This window comes from Mustelus asterias, chromosome 9 (assembly GCF_964213995.1).
Source record: "Mustelus asterias chromosome 9, sMusAst1.hap1.1, whole genome shotgun sequence".
NCBI lineage: Eukaryota > Metazoa > Chordata > Chondrichthyes > Carcharhiniformes > Triakidae > Mustelus > Mustelus asterias.
In genome coordinates this window covers 114,282,985-114,303,793 of record NC_135809.1, presented here as the reverse complement: position 1 = coordinate 114,303,793, position 20,809 = coordinate 114,282,985, and the positions used below count along the sequence as shown (strand labels likewise).

Below are 20,809 nucleotides of genomic sequence, written 5' to 3'. Positions count from 1 at the left end.
TCCAGTCTGACAGCCCTGGCGAAGTACTGTGATGCCATCTTTTGGATAAGAAATTGAAATAAGGGCCTTCAGGTAGATGCATAAAACTCCATGCGCACTACTTCAAAGAAGAACAGGGGAATTCTGAATTATTGGACAAATAACCAACTCCCAACAAGCATCACTGAAACAGATGATTTATTATAGAATCATAGAATCCCTACAGTGCAGGAGGAGGCCATTGGGCCCATCGGGTCTGCACTGACACTCCGACAGCATCCCACCCTCTCCCCATAACCTTGGGGACATTAAGGGGCAATTATTTTATTGTTAGTTGTGGGAGCTTGCTGTGCACAAGCTCTCTGCTTTTGTTTCCCACATTACAACAGTGACAACATCACAATGATTGGAAAGTGCTTTGGGGTGTTCTGGGGTCAGGAAATGTGCTGTGTACGTAGAGGTTACAACACAGAGATACATCATTCAGTCGAACTGAATGGGAAGGAACAGTGGCACAGTGGATAGCACTGCTGCCTCACAGCTCCAGTCGACCTGGGTACAATTCCTGGCTTGGGTCACCGTCTGTATGGAGTTTGCGTGTTCTCCCTGTTTCTGCGTATGTTTCCTCCGGGTGCTCCGGTTTCCTCCCACGCTCCAAAGATGTGTGGGTTAGGTGCATTGGCCATGCTAAATTGCCCCTTATTGTCCCGGGATGCGTAGGTTAGAGGGATAAGTAGGGTAAATACATGGGGTTACGGGGATTGGGCCCTGGTGGGATAGTTGTCAGTGCAGACTTGATGGGCCAAATGGCCTTCTTCTGCACTGTAGGGATTCTATGATTCTAACTGCTACACCAATGTTTATGCTCCACAGGAGCCCACACCCACCACTCCCCATCTCATTTTAATAGCATATCTTTCTATGTTTCCTTATGTTTATCCAACTTTGCCATTCACCTTAACTACTTTTTTGATGGCATCACAACCACTCACACCCACCACGCCGACGAAGCCATTGAATGGAACTTTACCCTCAACATCAAACTATCACCGCTTCCCAAACATACCAATTTTTTAAAGACTCAACTATTCCTTGTGGTAGCAAGTTCCATATTCGAACCACTCTGAATAAACACGGTATTCCTGAATTCCCTGTTCAATTTATGAATGACAATCGGTTTGTGGTCCTTAGTTTTGCTGGTCAGTAATTTCAGACACTTTGGGCCCTATTTCACCATTTTGATTCGAAGTCCTGAATCTGGGCACAATTCAGATCCGACTTGTAAAGTTGCTCTCAGGCGCCCCCATACGCATTCTGCCTGAAGAAAAAGTCGCGAGTCTGAATCGCGCTTTGGGTGGGGCTTATCGCGCCCAAAACACTGCAGCTCCGATCGGAGCCTTAAACTGCACATGCGCAGTAAAAAAATAAACTTTGAAAGATGCTCCCTTATCACATCACTACCCGGCCGCAAAAAGCAGATAAAGCGGCCCGGGAGCGATAACCCCCACAGATATTGCCCCACCCCCACAACATAACTGTCTCCCTTATCCACCCCACTACCCAGACCGATCGCGACTCCCTGCCCCCCTTTCTCCCCACTAGTTGCCCGCAGAGTGGCAGCGGACACCACCCCCCGCACCCGCCCCCCACCAGAGAATGATCTGGCTCACCATTCATCCGCCCCCCGCCACCAGAGAATGACCTGGCCTCCCCCACCCCCCCCCCCCCCCCCCCCCACCCACCCACCAGAGAACGATCGGGCCTCCCTGCTCCCCCTCCCCCCCCCCAGCCACCAGAAAATGATCTGGCCCACCTCCCCCCTATACCAGAGAATGATCTGGCCCGCCTCCCCCCTATACCAGAGAATGATCTGGCCCGCCTCCCCCCTATACCAGAGAATGATCTGGCCCGCCTCCCACTCTCCACCAGAGAATAATCTGGCCTCCCTCCTCCTCTCCGCCCCCACCACCAGAGAACGAAATGCCGGTAAGTTTGGGCGTCCAGCTCATTAAGTCAATTTAAATGCCATGAAAATGCATTTAAATTGACGTTGCATCCGTTTCAGGTGCGGTGCTGATCGCGGCCATTTTCGGCCTTGGTAAAATGGGAATCGGCGCGGAGGTGAGCATGGATCGCCCTAAACCCTCACACCCGACTTTACCAAGTTTTCGCACCCGAAAATGGGCACATACAATGCTAAAGTTGGGCCCTTCATATCAGGATATTGAGGGAGGTGATGGCCTCATGGCATTATCGCCAGACTATTAATCCAGAAGCTCAGTTAATGTTTGAGGGATTTGGGTTCGAATCCCACCATGGCAAATGGTGAAATTTGAATTCAATAAAAAATATCTGGAATTAAGAATCTACTGATGACCATGAAACCATTGTCAATTGTTAGACAAACCCATCTGGTTCACTAATGTCTCTTAGGGAAGGAAAGCTGCCATCTTTACCAGGTCTGGCCTATATGTGACTCCAGAGCCACAGCAACGTGGTTGATTCTCAACTGCCCTCGGGCAAGTAGGGATGGGCAATAAACGCTGGCCCAGCCAGCGATGGCCAGCATTTCAATGAATAAAAAAATGGAAACATCTTATCTACATCTGCCGCATCAAAGGTGGGAGGTCTTGTGGCGCAGTAGGGAGCGTACCTACCTCTGAGCCAGAAGCTCCAGGCTCAAGTCCTACCCCAGGACTTGATGGCCAAGGAATGTACGTTTATAATGCAGTCAGCAAATCATTCCAAAACATGTCAATGGCAGGTAGTAAGAGTGACTCTTCGTCAGCCATGTTTGATGTGGAGTGGTACCCTCAAGCTATAAGCCCCTGGCGACAGACTGGTGACCTGTTCCAGGTAGAACTAGCAATGGCACCAGATGAAAGCCTGTCTTGTTCACCATTTGATGTGGGAAGAGCAGCAGCAACACAGTATCAAAAGGGTCATCCAGACTAGAAATGTCAGCTCTTTTCTCTCCTTACAGATGCTGCCAGACCTGCTGAGATTTTCCAGCATTTTCTCTTTTGGTTACAGTATCAAAATCCTTTGCTAATCCTGTAAATTTCCATCAGGCCATCCCTCAAAGTTCTCTTTTCTGTATGAATACAAGTCTTTCTTTTCACCCAGTTCACTTACAAAATTGGCAAATGCATTATTTTTTTGCCTGTATCAGTTCTGCAGTAAGTATTAAAGTATTGTTTTCCTTTCAAATTTCACTGCAATAAAAGCTGTTCCGAGAGGATAATTTGCTCAGTGCTTTTACTCTCAGTGGGAGGCAGATGTATTCACAATTGCTTCAGTCATTACTAGCCATCCTAGACTGTGTACACTTTTGCTCTCAGTACCTAAGACAGGACTTAGTTGTCTTAGAGAGGGTGTAATGAAAGTTCGCGAGAGTGATTCCTGGGATGAGAGAGTTGTCCTATTAGGAGGAAATGGGGAGTCCAGGCCGATACATCCTGAAGTTTAGAAGAATGAGAGGTCATTCCATTGAAATCTAGGCACAGCAGAGCAGAGGCTAAGAAGCTTTTTTCCCTGGCTGGAACACTTAGAATTATGGGACTTAATTTCAGGATAAGGGGTCAGCCATTTAGAGAGGAAAAGAAATTTCTTAAAGTTTAAACTTTATTTATTAGTGTCACAAGTTGGCTTACATTAACACTGCAATGAAGTTACTGTGAAAATCCCCTAGTCGCCATACTCCGTAGCCTGTTCGGGTACACTGAGGGAGAATTTAGCATGGCCAATGCAGCTAACCAGCACGTCTTTCAGACTGCGGGAGGAAACCAGAGCACCCAGAGGAAGCCCACACAGATACAGGGAGAACATGCAAACTCCGCACAGACAGTGGCCCAAGCCAGGAATCAAACCCGGGTCCCCAGTGCTGTGAGGTGGCAGTGCTAACCATTGTGCCACCGTGCCTCTTCCCTTAGAAAGCGGTAAATCTTTGGAATTCTGTATCCCAAAGAGTTGTGAATGCTCAGGTATAGAGTAAAATCAAAACAGAGATTGACAGATCGTTGGGTACTAAGGGGATTTGGGGAAAGTGCAGTTGAGGTAGAAGATCCACCATTAGCATTTTGAATGGTAGAGCAGGATCAAGCAGTGGTAATGGCTACACCTCCTCTTATCTCATTATGTTCTTGTATTCTTAAACAGGATGACGAATGCAAAGAAGAACTATTGCTGTCACAACTTGAGTACTGCTGAAAAAATAGAAACATGTTGTCAAAACCTTTTGTCAGAACTCATCAGGACAGAGGCAAGAATGTCAAAAATCCAGAACATTATGTCAAACGTTTGATGTGACTGCAATTAGGTAGCACTTACTGAACTATCCCGAATGTGCTAAGAAATATACTAACAACCAAAGTAAAATTATCAGTCAGGCTCACAATGTAGCTAACCTATGTTTGATAGAAGCTACACAGATTCATATGCAGGAACCTGCAGGCAAAAGGAATATGTACAAATGTTGCACCTCTTTTGAATAAACAAAAGCATGGGGGACAATAGCTCTGTAGTGCGTTTGCGATGGTCGCAACTCAATGAATTGGAGCTGACTTGCCATCAACCAGCATTCCTTTTCACATGCAGTATAAATTGTTCTTCCGTTTGAAATTTGATATTTTTACATTTGTCATCCGATGAGTGCAAGACAAAAACTTCAACAGCATGTCTCTTTTATCAGCGATACATATTGGTATCAAATATGTCAAAGTCTTCAAGATATTAAGGGAAATTGATATATAGAGAGAGAAACAATTTCCTCTAGTTGAGAAGTCTAAGGTTTGTGCGACATTGTCTAAGTATTAGAACCAGACCTTTCGGTAGTGAAATAAAAATAGAACAGGCTGAAAATACTCAGCAGGATCTGGCAGCATCTGTGGAGAGAGAAACAAAGTTAACATTCCAGGTTCAGGTCTTTGCACAATTGAAGAAAGGTCCTTGACATGAAACATTAACTCTGTTTTTCTCTCCACAGACGCTGCCAGGCCAGGCCAGCCGAGTATTCCCAGCATTTTCTGCTTTTATTTCAGATTTCCAGTATTTGAAGTATTTGGTTTTTCTTCTTAGGAAAGGGTGATGGAAGCTCAGAGCTCTCTTTTGCAAATGGTGGTTGTTGCTAGATCACAGCGTCTTGCAGTTATCACAGCACAGAAGGAGGCCATACAGCCCATTAAGATTGTGTCGGCTCTCTACAGAGAGATCCAGTCAGTCCCGGTCTATCCCCACAGCCTTCAAGTTTATTTCCATCAAGTGCCGACCCAATTTCCTTCTGAAGTCAGTGATTGTCCCCACTTCCATGGCATAGGCAGCAGCTTCCAGGTCATTCCCACTTGCTGCCTAAAATAGTCTTTCCGAACACCCCTCTGTATCTCTGCCCAAAAGCCGAACACTTATGTCCCCTAGTCCTTTTACCATAAAGTCATGGGAACAGGTTTCTTTTATCAACCTTATCTAAACCTGTTAAAATCTTGTACACCACTTATGGGATCTCCCCTTAATCTCCTTTGGTCCAAGGAGAACAGTCCCAAATCTCCAGTCTAACATTATAGCCAAATTCCCTCATCCCTGGAGTCATTCTGATAGACCTCTTTTGCAGCCTCCCAAGGACAGTCACGTCCTTCCTGAAGTGTGGTGACCAGAACTGGACACAGTACTCTAGTTGCTCCTTAAGCAGGGCTTCATAAATGTTCAGCATAACTTCCTTACTTTGGCACTTTCTTTATGAAGCTCAGGATTTATATGCTTTGCCAACCATTCTCTCATTATCCCTGCCATCTTCAAAGATTTATGTACACGAATCCCCAGGTCTCTCTATACACTCTTTAGAACTGTGCCGTTGAGTGCGTACCCCCTCTCTCTCTCTTCTGCCTAAATGCATCACCTCACAGTTCCCTGTATTCAATTCCACCTGCCACATTCTGCTAGCCTATTTATATATTGTTTCAATCAGTTAACACCCTCTTCGCTGTCAGCCATTTGTCCAAGTTTTGTATCATCAACAACATTTGAAATTTTACTCTGTGTTCCAATATCCATGTCACTTATATTAAAAAATCAAAAATATGCAGTGGTTCTGACACTGACCCTTGGGAACGCCACTGTCTGCATCCTCCGGTCTGAAAACAACAATTTACCATGACTCGCCGCTTTCTGTCCAAAAGTCAATTTTTTTTAAATCCAAGCTGACATTGATGCCATCCTATCACAAATATACCACCTCCTTTCATTTCCTTTGTCTACCCTTCACGGGGCGGCCGGTGACACAGTGGTTAGCAGTCTCCACTTCCATCCCCTCCACCATAAGCAGCGAGTTCCAGGTCACTCCCATTTGCTGCGTAAAAAAGTCTTTCTGAATGACCTTCCATACCTCTGCACAAAAGTCAAACACCTGTGTCCCCTAGTCCTTTTACCATAAAGTCATGGGGACAGGTTTCCTTTGTCCACCTTATCTAAACCTGTCAAAATCTTGTACACCACTTATGAGATCTCCCCTTAATCTTCTTTGGTCCAAAGAGAACAGTCCCAGGTCTCCAGCCTAACATTATGCCTCACAGCGCCAGGGACCCGGGTTCGATTCCCGGCCTCGGGCCACTGTCTGTGTGGAGTCTGCATGTTCTGCGTGGGTTTCCTCCAGATGCTCTGGTTTCCTCCCACAGTCTGAAAGACGTGCTAGTTAGGTGTATTGGCCATGCTAAATTCTCCCTCAGTGTACCCGAACAGGCGCCGGAATGTGGCAACTAGGGGATTTTCACAGTAACTTCATTGCAGTGTTAATGTAAGCCTACTTGTGACTAATAAATAAACTTTCCTGTTCCTCAAAAATGCAATTAGATTAGTCAAATACAATCTGTCTTTTATAGATCCATGTTGGCTCTCCTTAATTCACTCAAATCACCCAAGTAGCTGTTCACTTCTTGCCTGAATATTGTTTCTAAAAACTCAGCCACCATTGATGTTAAACTGACCAGTGTGTTGCCACTAGATCTTGTCCGAATAACCTGTCTTGCATAATGGTGTCACATTTGCCATTCTCCACAGCTCTGGCGTCTTTGCCATATCAAGAGAAGGTCGGAAGATTCTGCTAAGCCCTTTCTTTATCTTCACCCTTGCTTATCTTGATGGCAGAGCAGTTAGCACTGCTGCCTCACAGTGCCAGGGACCCGACTTCAGTTCCGGCTTTGAGCAGAGTTTGCATATTCTCCGCGTGTCTGCGTGGGCTTTCTCCAGGTGCTCTGGTGTCCTCCCACAGTCCAAAGGTGTGCAAGTTAGGTGGATTTGCCATGCTGAAACTGCCCCTTAGTGTCTCAAGAGGTGTAGGTTAGTGGGATTAGTGGGGTAAATGCACAGGGTTAAGGGAATGGAGTGGGGGGTAGGCCTGGGTAAGATGCTCTGTGGGAGAGTCGGTGCAGGCTCAAACTCCTTCGACACTGTAGGGATTCTAGGATTCCACAAAGCCATCCAGACCAGTTGATTTATCCACTCTACATGAAGCCAGCCAATGTTGACACCATCCATTATCTCTACCATCTTAAAACCTGGTTAGATAGGCTTTGGTGAACAAATGGTATTAAGGAATATGGGGCAAAGGTGGGTATGTGGTGAAAGGTCACACATCAGCCGTGATCTCATTGAATGGCAGGACATACTTAAGAGATTAAATGGCCTCCCCCTGTTCCTCTGTTCCTGCATGGTCCAATCAAAAAAATGTTTGCATCAGTAATCGCTACAAAGCAAATTCTTCAGATTTTTAATCTTGTTTTTATAAAAGAATTCTCTCTATTTTCTTTTATTTCCCCTGCCTCCATCCCTCTCTCTTGCAGATTGTGACCTCTTGCTCACTGGCATCAAATCACTGAAAATCGTTAAGAAAGCGGGTGATACCCAGGGCTCTTGGATAAAGGACCCAGCCCGAGATTTTCAGAAGATTTATTTCTTGAGTGGAACCAGCGGCAATGTTCTCGCTGAATTTGGGGGCATCAGGTCTTTCACAGAGAGCGCGGGCAGACAAGCGGCTAAAAGAGTGGTCCTCCCTTTCGCTTGGCAGGGGACGGGCCATGTGGCATACAACGGCTTCCTGTACTACCACCGCAATGGAACCCTCAATCAGATCGTCAAGGTTGACATCCGGAACGGGACGGTCAAAGACCGCATGCTGCTGCAGGGGGCGGGCCGCACGCCGGTCTACCAACTCTCGCCGTACACCTTCATCGACATGGCCGTGGATGAACAGGGCCTCTGGGCCATCCATGCCGAGCCGGACGATGGTGGTGGCACCATTGTGATCACCAAGATTGACCATGGCAGCCTAGCGGTGGAGCACTCCTGGGACACCTCCTGCTCCAGCAAGGGGGCTGAGGCGGCTTTCATGGTCTGCGGCACCCTTTACGTTGTCTACAACACCCATCACGGCAGTCGCTCTCATGTCCAATGCATCTACGATGTCACCGACATAGTCACCAGCAGCGATCTGCCAGTCCTGTACTTCCCTAAGCGCTACGGTAGACATTCCATGATCCACTACAACCACCGGGAGCGCCAGCTCTATGCCTGGGATGAAGGCTATCAGACAATCTACAAACTCATCACAAAAAAGAAACTGGAAAGTCGGCCTACTTTCTAATCATTTTCCACCTTTTTATAGTTACGCGCATTATTATAAAGTGGCCTAAATTGCTGACCAATGGTTATCGTACCTGCAGCTCAATTCATATAACGTGCAAAATGAACGACTGGCTTTTTAAAAAAATTCACCCTCACTCTCCCTCACTGACACAGCACAAGTCAGGAGTGTGATGGAATACTCTCCACTTACCTGGAAGAGTGCAGCTCCAAACTCTCAAAGAAAATCCACACCATCCAGGATAAAGTAGCCCACTTGTATGGTATCCCATCCACCACTTTAAACATTCACTCCCTCCACCACCAATGCACAGTGGCAGCTGTGTGTGCCATCTACAAGATGCAGTGCAATAATTCACCCAGGCTCCATCTGTAGCACCTTCCAAATCCACCTAGAACTATCTACCGGCTAGGAGGACAAGGGCAGCAGGCACTTGGGAATACCACCACCTGCAAGATTCCCTCTAAGTCACACACACCATCCTGATTCGGAAGTATATTGCCTTCCCTTTGTTATCCTTCCCTAACAGCACTGTGGGTGTACCTACACCACAGGGAATGTAATGATTCATGTAGGCGGTTCTGTACCATCTTCTGGACCATCTTCTAAAGGGAAATTAGGAACGGCAAAAAATGCTAGACCTTGCCAGAGATGTTCACTTCCCCACTATTTCACTAATTAGTTCTGATGAAACAGCACCTTCTAAACCCACAACCACTTCTATCTAGGAGGACAAGGCAGATACATGCGAACATAACCACCTGGCAGTTCCCCTCCAAGCCACTTGGAACTCCATTATTGTTCCTTCATTGTTGCTGGGTTAAAATCCTGGAACTCCCTCCCTAACAGTATTGCGGGTCCACTTACACTACATGGACCTCAGCGGTTGAAGAAGGCAACTCACTACCACCTTCACAAGGGCAATTAGGGATGGGCAATGAATGCTGGCCTAGCCAGTGATGCTCACATTCCGTGAATGGATAAAAAAAAAGGACAGATAACAAACTGAAATTGCTAATACACAGTCGGACTAATCATATCTGTCATGAGAAAAGGGAGGTATTGACAGGTGGGATAAGGATACAGCTCAAGTCAAGAGGACAGTGTCCTTGTTGTTTCCAATCATTGACAGATCTGCAGTATATCATTTACATTTCCGCAGCAGACTGTCCTAATCTGCTGCTGTAACTTCTAACGACATTGTCCTCACCGCTCCAGGAAATAACTCAATCAGCAGGTACGGGAAGGATCATCCTGGGGCCACTACTTATTAAATATCAGTTGTTTTGTGGCTCTGCTGTACATTTTCTGCTCCACAGACAAGAGCAGGACAGGTGGCTCCTGTTACGAAGGGCAGCTTCTGAGTCAAATGGCCAGTGAGCTGGTTGCGATTTTTTGCATTGAGTGGCTGGTCAGTGGTGATGGGGACAGGGTGATTTCCAAGGTCATGTCCACGAGTTAGCGAGAGGGCACTAAAAGAGCAGATTCTTTTATATCTTTCGCTCTTCCCTCTGCGCACCCCATCATCTCCTCTCAAAATTAATCATGTCCTGTTAAGAGATTTCCTGATTTTCCAGTTCCTGGTCCTGAGGATGATTAAGCCCCCTTTACCTCTAATTTTGCATTTCTATCTTCTGGAGGCTAATTTTTCTTTAGGTCTCTGCAGTTTCCTGCTTAAAAATCTAGTGAAGTTGTTTCTCATTTATAAAGATGTTGAAGTCCCCACCACCATGTTTAGAATAGGTAACCATCTGTAGCAGGCAATTAACCATAACCATTTTCCATTGCTGAACGGTTCAATGACAAAGGCGCTGCTTTCAATGCATTCAGCACGCTGGCTTTTGTGGGCAATCAGTGAGCTTTTTATGCCTCATTAAAGTGTGACTAATTCCATTGCTTAACCCTCTCCACTCACCATTTTCAAAGCTCATCCGATTTCAAGCAAATTGAAGCATCTATTAAATCTGGGGTGAACAAAGAAGAAAGAACAAAGAAAATTACAGCACAGGAACAGGCCCTTTGGCCCGCCAAGCCTGCACTGACCATACTGCCCATCTGAACTAAAGCTCCCTACCTTCCAGGGACCATATCCCTCTATTCCTGTTATATTCATGTATTTGTCCAGACGCCCCTTAAAAGTCACTATCGTATCTACTTCCACTACCTCCCCCAGCAGAGAGTTCCAGGCACCCATCACCCTCTGCGTAAAAAATCTGCCTCATACATCTCCTTTAAACCTTGCCCCTCACACTTTAAACCTATGCCCCCTAATAATTGACTCTTCCACCCTGGGAAAAAGCTTCTGACTATCCACTCTGTCCATGCCCCTCATAATCTTGTAGACTTCTATCAGGTCACCCCCTCAACCTCCTTCGTTCCAGTGAGAACAAACCAAGTTTCTCCAACCTCTCCTCATAGCTAATGCCCTCCATACCAGGCAACATCCTGGTAAACCATTTCTGTACCCTCTCCAAAGCCTCCACATCCTTCTGGTAGTGCAGCGACCAGAATTGAACACTATATTCCAAGTGCGGCCTAACTGTGAAGGTCTCCTCCCATGTTATAAAGTTCCAGGGACCCACTGTAACGCAACTATTTTTTCTGTATAAAAATGAGTTATACAATTAAACAAATATATTTATCATTAATTGTGTTTTACTTACGTTTTGACTGCTATCATAGAATCATAGAATCCCTACAGTGCAGAAGGAGGCCATTCAGCCCATCGAGTCTGCATCAACCACAATCCCACCCAGACCCTATCCCCATAAGCCCACATATTTACCCTGCTAACCCTCTGACATTAGTGTCAATTTAGCACGGCCAATCAACCTAACTTGCATATCTTCGGACTGTGGGAGGAAACCGGAGTACCCGGAGGAAACCCACGCAGACACGGGGTGAATGTGCAAACTCCACACAGACAGTGACCCGAGGCCGGAATTGAACCCGGGTCCCTAACCACTGTGCCACCGTGCCGCCCAGTCTTCCAGTCTTCCCCCCTTCTCAGGGTTGAGCTTGTCTTTTTTCTCCACACTCCAAATACACGCTGGCGCCTCACACAATTTTTCTCCCAACTTGCGAGTTCTTTGTGACTGAATCAAGCATTTCATACAATGCTCATGATGTGTAAATATGGGGCAGGACTGAATTCCAATTCCCAATCATTCAGCAGACTGTAACACAACTGCAATTTTCTCACCCCTGTAAATTCACCTACAAAATTATAAAATCAAAATATACAGCGACAATATCTGCATTACTGATTTTGTTTCACACAGTTTATTTGCACAGTCATTGTAATAAGCCCTGTCATTCATGAACGGTGTTTTTCCTCTCAAAAGGCACAAGTGTGAAGTGACTCCAACGATATAGAAATACTTTTGTGCAATGCTAGCCACGTAGCTGTGACTCAGTGGATAATATCCATCTGCGTCCGACTGTTATGGATTCAAGTCCGGCTTCAGGGCTTAAGCACAAAAATCAAATGCACTGCTGAGGGAGTGCTGCGCCGTTGCAGATACTAGGGGGAATTTTCCCATCCTGCCCACCACCGGAATCGCAGCGGGCAGGGGACGGACCATACAAAGCCCATTGATCTCGGGCGGGATTTTCTGGTTTTTGTGGCGCGCGGCCGGAAAATCAGGAAGGCAAAATGGCCTAAGCTTTCTTCTTTTTGGAGATCAGTCTGTTGGGCAGTAGTGACAATAAATCCAATTCCACAGCACAAGAAACACAGACATGAATTGGCTTTTGGATGCGGCATTTAAACCAAGGTCCTGACTGCCTTCTCAATCTCACGGCACTATTACAAATCAAAATCACACAAACGGATTATCAGCTCAAGGCTGTTTGTGAGAACGTGCTGTGCGCAAATTGGTTGCTGCCTTTTCTACATTACTACACCGGCTACACTTTATTGTGAAGCGCTTTGACACACCTCGTGGTTGTTTTAAGGTGCTACTTCATGGTTGTAACTGTCCACTGCAAGCCCAGCCCTTGCCAGCTGCTGCTTTAAAAATAATGCAAAAAATAAAAAAATCGGGTGGGATCATGCGGAGAGGGCTGAAGTAGTGGTGTTAAAACCCTATAAATAGGTTTAAATTTATGTTAAAATATGCTAATCAGGGCTGCGCATCATCGGCAGTGGGTGGGGACTGGGAAGACCTCGTTCCAAGACCTCATTAGCGCAAATCCTGTTTTGGCCCTCTCGTAAATTTGGCAGCCATTACAGGATTTGCGCCCACGGCCAGCGCAGCCACTAGATCGTGACCTATGTCTCTGCGAACTTCCACATCTTCAATGGAAACGTCTACATGAAAATGTCACACTGTAATTATACCCTCCTACCAATGGTGGCACTATAGCACATCCAGTGTGCATCACCAGTCTGTACTGTAAGCCATATCGTATCCTATGACTGAGCTCTATTTTTCAGATTTCAGTAAGTTATGCTATGTAAGTAGAAATAAATGACAGAACACCAAAATATCTTGTTTCTGTTTCAATTTGTTCTTGGGAATTTATTGTCCTTCACTATGGGGCCTCAGCAATTGTTTATGAATATAGGTGGCTCATCAGCTGTTCAGTGGGTATTCACAAAGACTTATGGGTACAGTGTTGGACATGAGTCAGGTGTAGGCTACAAAAATGGAACTCTGTCCCACAAAAAGCAATAGATGCCACCTCAGTTTATAATTTCAAGTCAGTGATTGATAGATTGTTATGAGCTACGGGATGTGCAACCAGGGAGGATTTGGAGTTGGATCATTCATGATTCCATTGAAGGGACAAACAGGTTTGAGGGGCTGAATTGCCTCCTCCTGTCACACAGACATATCAGTCAAACATCAAGACAGTGGGAGACAGATCGAACAAATGTAGAAAAGACTATTTCCTCAGCTTGGAAAGCCTGTGATGAATGATCACAGGTGTCAGGGCGGCACAGTGGTTATCACTGCTGCCTTGCAGCACCAGGGATCTGGGTTCAGTTCCAGCCTTGGGTAACTGTGTGGAGTTTGCACCTTCTTCCCGTGCTCCGAATTCCTCCCACAGTCCAAAGATATAGGACCCTGGTCAGACCCCACTTGGAGTACTTGTGCTCAGTTCTGGTCGCCTCATTACAGGAAGGATGTGGAAGCCATAGAAAGGGTGCAGAGGAGATTTACAAGGATGTTGCCTGGGTTGAGGAGCATGCCTTATGAGGATAGGTTGAGTGAGCTCGGCCTTTTCTCCTTGGAGAGACGAAGGATGAGGGGTGACCTGATAGAGGTGTATAAGATGTTGAGAGGTATTGATCGAGTGGACAGTCAGAGGCTCTTTCCTAGGGCTGAAATGGTTGCCACAAGAGGACACAGGTTTAAGGTGCTGGGGAGTAGGTACAGAGGGTGGTGGGTGCTTGGAATGGGCTGGCAGCAACGGTGGTGGAGGCAGATTCCATAGAGTCTTTTAAGAGATTTTTAGATAAGTACATGGAACTTAGTAAGATAGAGGGTTATAGGTAAGCCTAGTAATCGCTAAGGTAGGGACATGTTCGGCACAACTTTATGGGCTGAAGGGCCTGTATTGTGCTGTAGTTTTTCTATGTTTCTATGTGCAGGTTAGGTGAATTGGCCATGCTAAATTGTCCCATCGTGTCCTAAGATGTGTAGGTCAGGGGTATTGCCAGGGTAAATGAGGGAATGATGCAGGGGGTGGACCTGGGTAGGATGATCTGTCGGACAGTCAGCGCAGACTCGATGGGTCAAATGGCCTCTTTCTGCACTGTAGGGATTCTATGAATTTAAAATTGTGCTAAGAGTAAGGAGAGAGAATGTAGAATTGCCTTTGCACAGTGGATTGCTGGAGCGTAGAATATTTTGCCAAAGGGAATACTTAAAGCAGTGACCACCACAATCTTTAAAGGAAAATTTGATAATTATTAGAAGCATTGGGCTGTGGGAAGACACTTGTACAGCAGAATTAGTATCTCCAGCAATGAGCCAGTACAAACTAAATGTGCTGAAATCTCTCCTTTGGTTTTATAAGCCTTTTGGTTCTATGAGGACATTCAACCAAATTCCACTGCGGGTCTCAGCTACCTTACTTGATAGAACCTGTCTTTGAATTAGGATATTCTGGGTTCAAACACCACTTCACATGATCAATTCTGACATTCCAGGCGGATGACCATCGACCACTTTCCCACCTAATCCCTTAATCCCCTTAGTAATCAAGCTCAGAGCTCCATGTGGTAAAGAATTCTAATGAGGGCAATCTTTTAAATGAAGAGTTTCTCCTCATCCTCCATCCTAAATAATTGACCTCTTATTCTGGGACTGTGGTCAAAATTCTCCAGCCAGGGCAAAAACCTCTCAGCTTCTACCCTTAATCTGTCAAACCCTTAAAAAAATGTTATGGGCAGGATTCACCAATCTTGTCTGTGGCCACCCTGCTGCCAATCAGAATGGGCAATTTGACTCTCAGCCAAAACTCCATTCATTGCAGCGGCACCGGATAATGCCAGCCGCGGACCAGGTCAGAGGTCTGTGTTTCAATGAGATCATCTCTTATTCTTCTAAACTCAGGGGTATGTAAACCTTGTCTACTCAATCTCCTCAGCCCAAAAGTAAACCAAGTGTTTTTTTAATTTATTTACGGGATGCGGGTGTCGCTGACTAGGCCACTCTTTATTGCCCATCCCTAGTTGATCTTCAGAAGGTAGTGATGAGCTGCCTTCTTGAACCGCTGCAGTGCATGTGGTGTAGGTGGACCTACAGTGCTGTTAGGGAGGGAATTCCAGGATTTTGACCCAGCGACAATCAAGGAATGGTGACATATTTCCAAGTCAGGATGTGAATGACTTGAAGGGGAACCTCAAGATGGTTATGTTCCCAAGTATCTGCTGCTCTTGTCCTTCTAGATAGAAGTGTTCATGAGTTTGGAAGATGCTGTCAAAGGAACCTTGGTGAGTTCCTTAATCGCCCTCTCCAATGCAAGCATGTCCTTCCTTAGGTTAAGAGATGAAAACTGTACACAGTACTCAGGTGTTGTTTAACCACGACCCTAATCTAATGCTCATTCATTCTTATACTCCAATCCCTTTATAAAAAAGGCTAACATTGTTGCACTGGTATGCTAATTTTCTTTAATTCATGTACAAGGACATCCAGGTACTCTGAACACGCAGTCTCTGACCATTTAACAAATATTCCATATTCCTATATTTCCTTCCAAAGTGGCTAACTTCACATTCCTTCACATTGGATTCCATCGGCCAAATTCTTTCCTCCTCACGTAACCTGCCACATAACCCTTTTCAGTCTCTTTTCTCCTCCCCACTGCTTAATAATGCACTTCAGTGTTGTATCAAGGGAGTTGGATGCCCTCTGTTTAAAATGTTTATTTATGGTGGGTGAGTGGAATCGGCTGACGTCGGTGGTGGTGGAGGCAAACTCGTTGGGGTCTTTTAAGAGACTTCTGGATGAGTACATGGGATTTAATGGGATTGAGGGCTATAGATAGGCCTAGAGGTGGGGATGTGATCGGCGCAACCTGTGGGCCGAAGGGCCTGTTTGTGCTGTGGCTTTCTATGTTCTATGTTCTATTAGTGTCACAAGTAGGCTTACATTAACACTGCAATGAAGCGACTGTGAAAATCCCCTAGTCGCCACACTCCGGCGCCTGTTAGGGCGGCATGGCGGCACAGTGGTTAGCACTGCTGCCTCAGCGCCAGCGGCCCGAGTTCGATTCGCAGCTTGGGTGACTGTCTATGCGGAGTCTGCACGTTCTCCTCGTGTCTGCATGGGTTTCCTCCGGGTGCTCTGGTTTCCTCCCACAGCCCGAAAGATGTGCTGGTTAGGTGCATTGGCCAAGCTAAATTCCCCCTCAGTGTACCCGAACAGGTGCTGGAGTATGGCGACTCGGAGATTTTCACAGTAACTTCACTGCAGTGTTAGTGTGAGCCTACTTGTGACACTAATAAATAAACTTTAAAAGGAGGGAGAATTTAGCATGGCCAATGCACCTAACCAGCACTGCTGCCTCACAGTGCCAGGGACCTAGGTTCGATTCCCAGTTTGGGCCACTGTCTGTGCGGAATTTGTACATTCTGTATGACTGGGGAGGAACTGTGGGGAGGAAACCGGAGCACCCAGGGGAAACCCGCGCAGACGTGGGGAGAATGTGCAAATTCCGCACAGAGAGTGACCCAAACCCAGGTCCCTGGCACTGTTAGGTAGCAGTGCGAAGCACTGTGCCATCCATAGAGAATTCTAATAAGCCCAATCTTTTGAATGAAGAGTTTCTCCGCATCCTCTGTCCTAAATGACTGACCTCTTATCCTGACTGTGGTCAAAATTCTCCAGCCGGGAGAAACAGCCTCTCAGCTTCTACCCTTAATCTGTCAAGCCCTTAAAAAATTTATGGATGGGTTTCTCCGATCTCTTCCGTGGCTGCCCCGCTGCCATTGGGGAATGGGGAATTTGGCTCTGAGTCGAAACTCCATTCACTGCAACGGCACCGGAGATGGATGACCTGGATGAGATAAAATCCGGAATTAAGAATCTACTGGTGACCATGAATCGATTGTAGATTGTTGGAAAAACCCATCTGGTTCACTAATGTCCCTTTAGGGGAGGAAATCTGCCGTCCTTACCTGGTCTGGCCTACATGTGACTCCAGAGGCACAGCAATGTGGTTGACTCTTAACTGCCCTCCAAGGGTGACTAGGGATGGGCACTAAATGCTGGCCAGCCAGCGACGCCCATGTCCCCCGAATGAATTTAAAAAAATTAACCCAAGGCCCACTCAGGTGGATGCAAAGAATGCAGTGTCACTATTACAAAGAAAAGCAATGGAGTTCTTCCTGGTATTCGTGGACCAATGATTATCCCTCAATCAACTTCAGTAAAAACCAAATTCACTGGCTATTTGTTTTATAGCTGTGGGAGCTTGCTGAGCGTGAATTGGTTGCTGTATTTCCTGTATTACAGTAGTGACTGGGAAGGGCTTTGGGACGTCCTGAGATCTTTTTCTGAGGAAGGATACTCCCTTTTCTGAGGAAGGATGTTCTTGCTCTCGAGGGAGTGCAGTGAAGGTTTACCAGGCTGATTCCGGGGTTGGTGGGACTGATGTATGAGGAGAGATTGACTAGATTAGGATTGTTTTTGCTGGAGTTCAGATGAATGATGGGCGAATCTCATAGAGATTTATAAAATTCTAACAGGACTAGAGAGGGTAGATGCAGGGAGGATATTCCCAATGGTGGGGGAGTCCAGCACCAGCTGTCACAGTCTGGGGATTCAGGGTAGACCATTTAGGACGGAGGTGAGGAGACATTTCTTCACCCAAAGAGTGGTGACCTGTGGTATTCATTAGCACAAGAAGTAGTTGATGCCAAAATATTGAATGTATTCAAGAGGCGGCTGGATATAGCACTTGGGGCGAATGGGATCAAAGGTTATGGGGAAAAAAGCAGGATTAGGCTATTGAATTGGATGATCAGCCATGATCCTGATGAATGGCGGAGCAGGCTCGAAGGGCCGAATGGCCTCCTCCTGCTCCTAACTTCGATGTTTCTATGTTTCTATCACAAAGTATGCCTTTAGAAGGCAAAACCTTCTTTCGAGGCAATGTCGGAGCTTGGAAAAACAAACTTATTGAAATGAGTGAAGAAAAGTTGTTCCCTCACAAACATCATTCCAAAAATGCGTATTTGGTTAAGCTGTCACAAATATTGTAAAATCGTCAGCACCTTTTTGTCTGGAGCTATTGGGGAGTGTAGAGTCAGTGACGAAGGAGATACTTATACACTGTCATTCATAGTATCCAGTAATTAGAATGTAGTTAAAGTCCTCAGCTCCAGACAAAAAGGTAGATGTGACACGCAAACTTGCTGACCAGGCGTCTACCATCCCTCTTTGCTCATTGACTGATATCCCATACAGTGTGATGCTGGCTGGAGCTGTGAAATAGTTCTGAGACACCTGGGCTATAATATAACCTGGGCTCATGCCAGAGGAATTCAAAGTAAAATTTTATTTTAAGAACTAATTAAAATTTACAAGGGTTTTCTAATTTTCCACATGTAGGCAGACTGTTATAGTGAGTGGAAAATTTTACAAAAGGGTTTTTCTATATTTAATTGACAATAAAATGTCTGCTGCATTTTCGCCACCTGGTGTGAGAGCTGATGAAATCCATATTTGCCACTCTCACGACAGGAATCGTTATATGTACGTAATTAAGCGACTAAATAAAATTTAAAAACATGAAATGATGATGTCAGAATAACCGCAGGACGGGCAGGCGAACAAAAATACAAAGCCAGGAGTTACATTCAGCTGGAAGAGCCGATGATTTTTAGTACATTCGAATTTCTGGCTATTATGAATGACAGTGATGTCTGTCTCCTCGGTCACTGGCACTAAAATCCTTCCGAGCCGCAGGATTTCATTGAATAGTTTCATAAAACTAGACTAAACCGGAAGGACGCAGGAATGAAAGAAAACTCCAAGCTCATTTCACCCAGATGTCTTTCTGCAAACATTCTCCTCTCACTGACAACTATGATCATTTACATCCTCTATCCTCCTCCCCGCACCCTCCCACACACTCCCCTCCCTCATCCCCACACACTCCCCTCCCCATCCACTCCCCTCCCTCATCCCCTCCCGCTCCCCTCCCTCGTCCCCACTCAATCCCTTCCCTCATCCCACCCTTCCCCTCCCCATCCCCACTCACTCCCTTCCCTCATCCCCTCTCCCTCTCCTACCTCATCCCCACTCACTCCCTTCCCTCATCCCCTCCCCCTCTCCTACCTCATCCCCACTCACTCCCTTCCCTCATCCCCTCCCCCTCTCCTACCTCATCCCCACACACTCCCTTCCCTCATCCCCTCACTCTCCCCTCCCTCACTCCCACACTCTTCCCTCCCTCACCCCAACACTCTCCCCTCCCTCATCCTCTCACTCTCCCCTCCCTCATCCCCACACTCTCCCCTCCCTCATCCCCACACTCTCCCCTCCCTCACCCCTCCCTCATCCCCTCCCTACCCTTCCCTCACCCCCACACTCTCCCCTCCCTCATCCCCACACTCTCCCCTCCCACACCCCCACACTCTCCCCTCCATCATCTCCACACACTCCCCTCCCTCGTCGCACACTCTCCCCTCCCACACGCCCACAGTCTCCCCTCCCTCACTCCTACACTCTCCCCTCCCTCACCCCCACACTCTCCCCTCCCTCATCCCCACACACTCCCCTCCCTCACCCCCACATTCTCCTCTCCCTCATCCCCACACTCTCCCCTCCCACACCCCCACACTCTCCCCTCCCTCATCCCCACACTCTCCCCTCCCACACGCCCACAGTCTCCCCTCCCTCACCCCTACACTCTCCCCTCCCTCACCCCTACACTCTCCCCTCCCTCACTCCTACACTCTCCCCTCCCTCACCCCCACACTCTCCCCTCCCTCATCCCCACACACTCCCCTCCCTCACCCCCACATTCTCCCCTCCCTCATCCCCACACTCTCCCCTCCCACACCCCCACACTCTCCCCTCCCTCATCCCCACACTCTCCCCTCCCACACGCCCACAGTCTCCCCTCCCTCACCCCTACACTCTCCCCTCCCTCACCCCTACACTCTCCCCTCCCTCACCCCTACACTCTCCCCTCCCTCACCCCTACACTCTCCCCTCCCTCACCCCCACACACTCCCCTCCCTCATCCCCACACACTCCCCTCCCTCATCCCCACACTCTCCCCTCCCTCATCCCCACACTCTCCCCTCTTCAACCCCACACCCTCACTTCCACACACTATTCTCCTCACTCATAGTAAGAAGCCTCACAACGCCAGGTTAAAGTCCAATAGGTTTATGTGGAATCACAAACCTTCAGAGCGCTGCCCCTTCATCAGATGAGTCTGATGATTTTATACTGTTTGATGTGATTGATTTTATATTGTTGAAAACGTGAGGGAGGGTGAGGTGGAGAAGAACGGGAAGGTCAGCGATAGATTAGAGGGCGGGGGGGGGGAGGTTAAATTACAAAAATGTCATGGAACGAAAGGCAAAGAGAATGAGATTGAGAGTCGTAAAGAAACAAGGCATTGGCGAAGAGTAGGCGTTAAAAGCAGAATAAAGGTCAGCACTGTCTGAAAGACAGTCTGCTTTGTCCCTTTACAACACTTTAGATATGATGCATTGGCTAAATAGCA

The 20,809-nt window shown here is 46.9% G+C and overlaps 1 protein-coding gene across 1 annotated transcript in view; it reads left to right on the top strand.

Annotated features, from left to right (window-relative positions):
• Positions 1-13,087, top strand: part of olfml1 (olfactomedin-like 1) — a 39,020-nt gene extending 25,933 nt beyond the window's left edge. The window contains exon 3 of the mRNA XM_078220909.1: positions 7,809-13,087. Coding sequence (XP_078077035.1) covers positions 7,809-8,608 — 800 coding nt within the window. The 3' untranslated portion in view covers positions 8,609-13,087. The remainder of the gene's footprint in view (positions 1-7,808) is intronic.
• Positions 13,088-20,809: the final 7,722 nt, after the last annotated feature.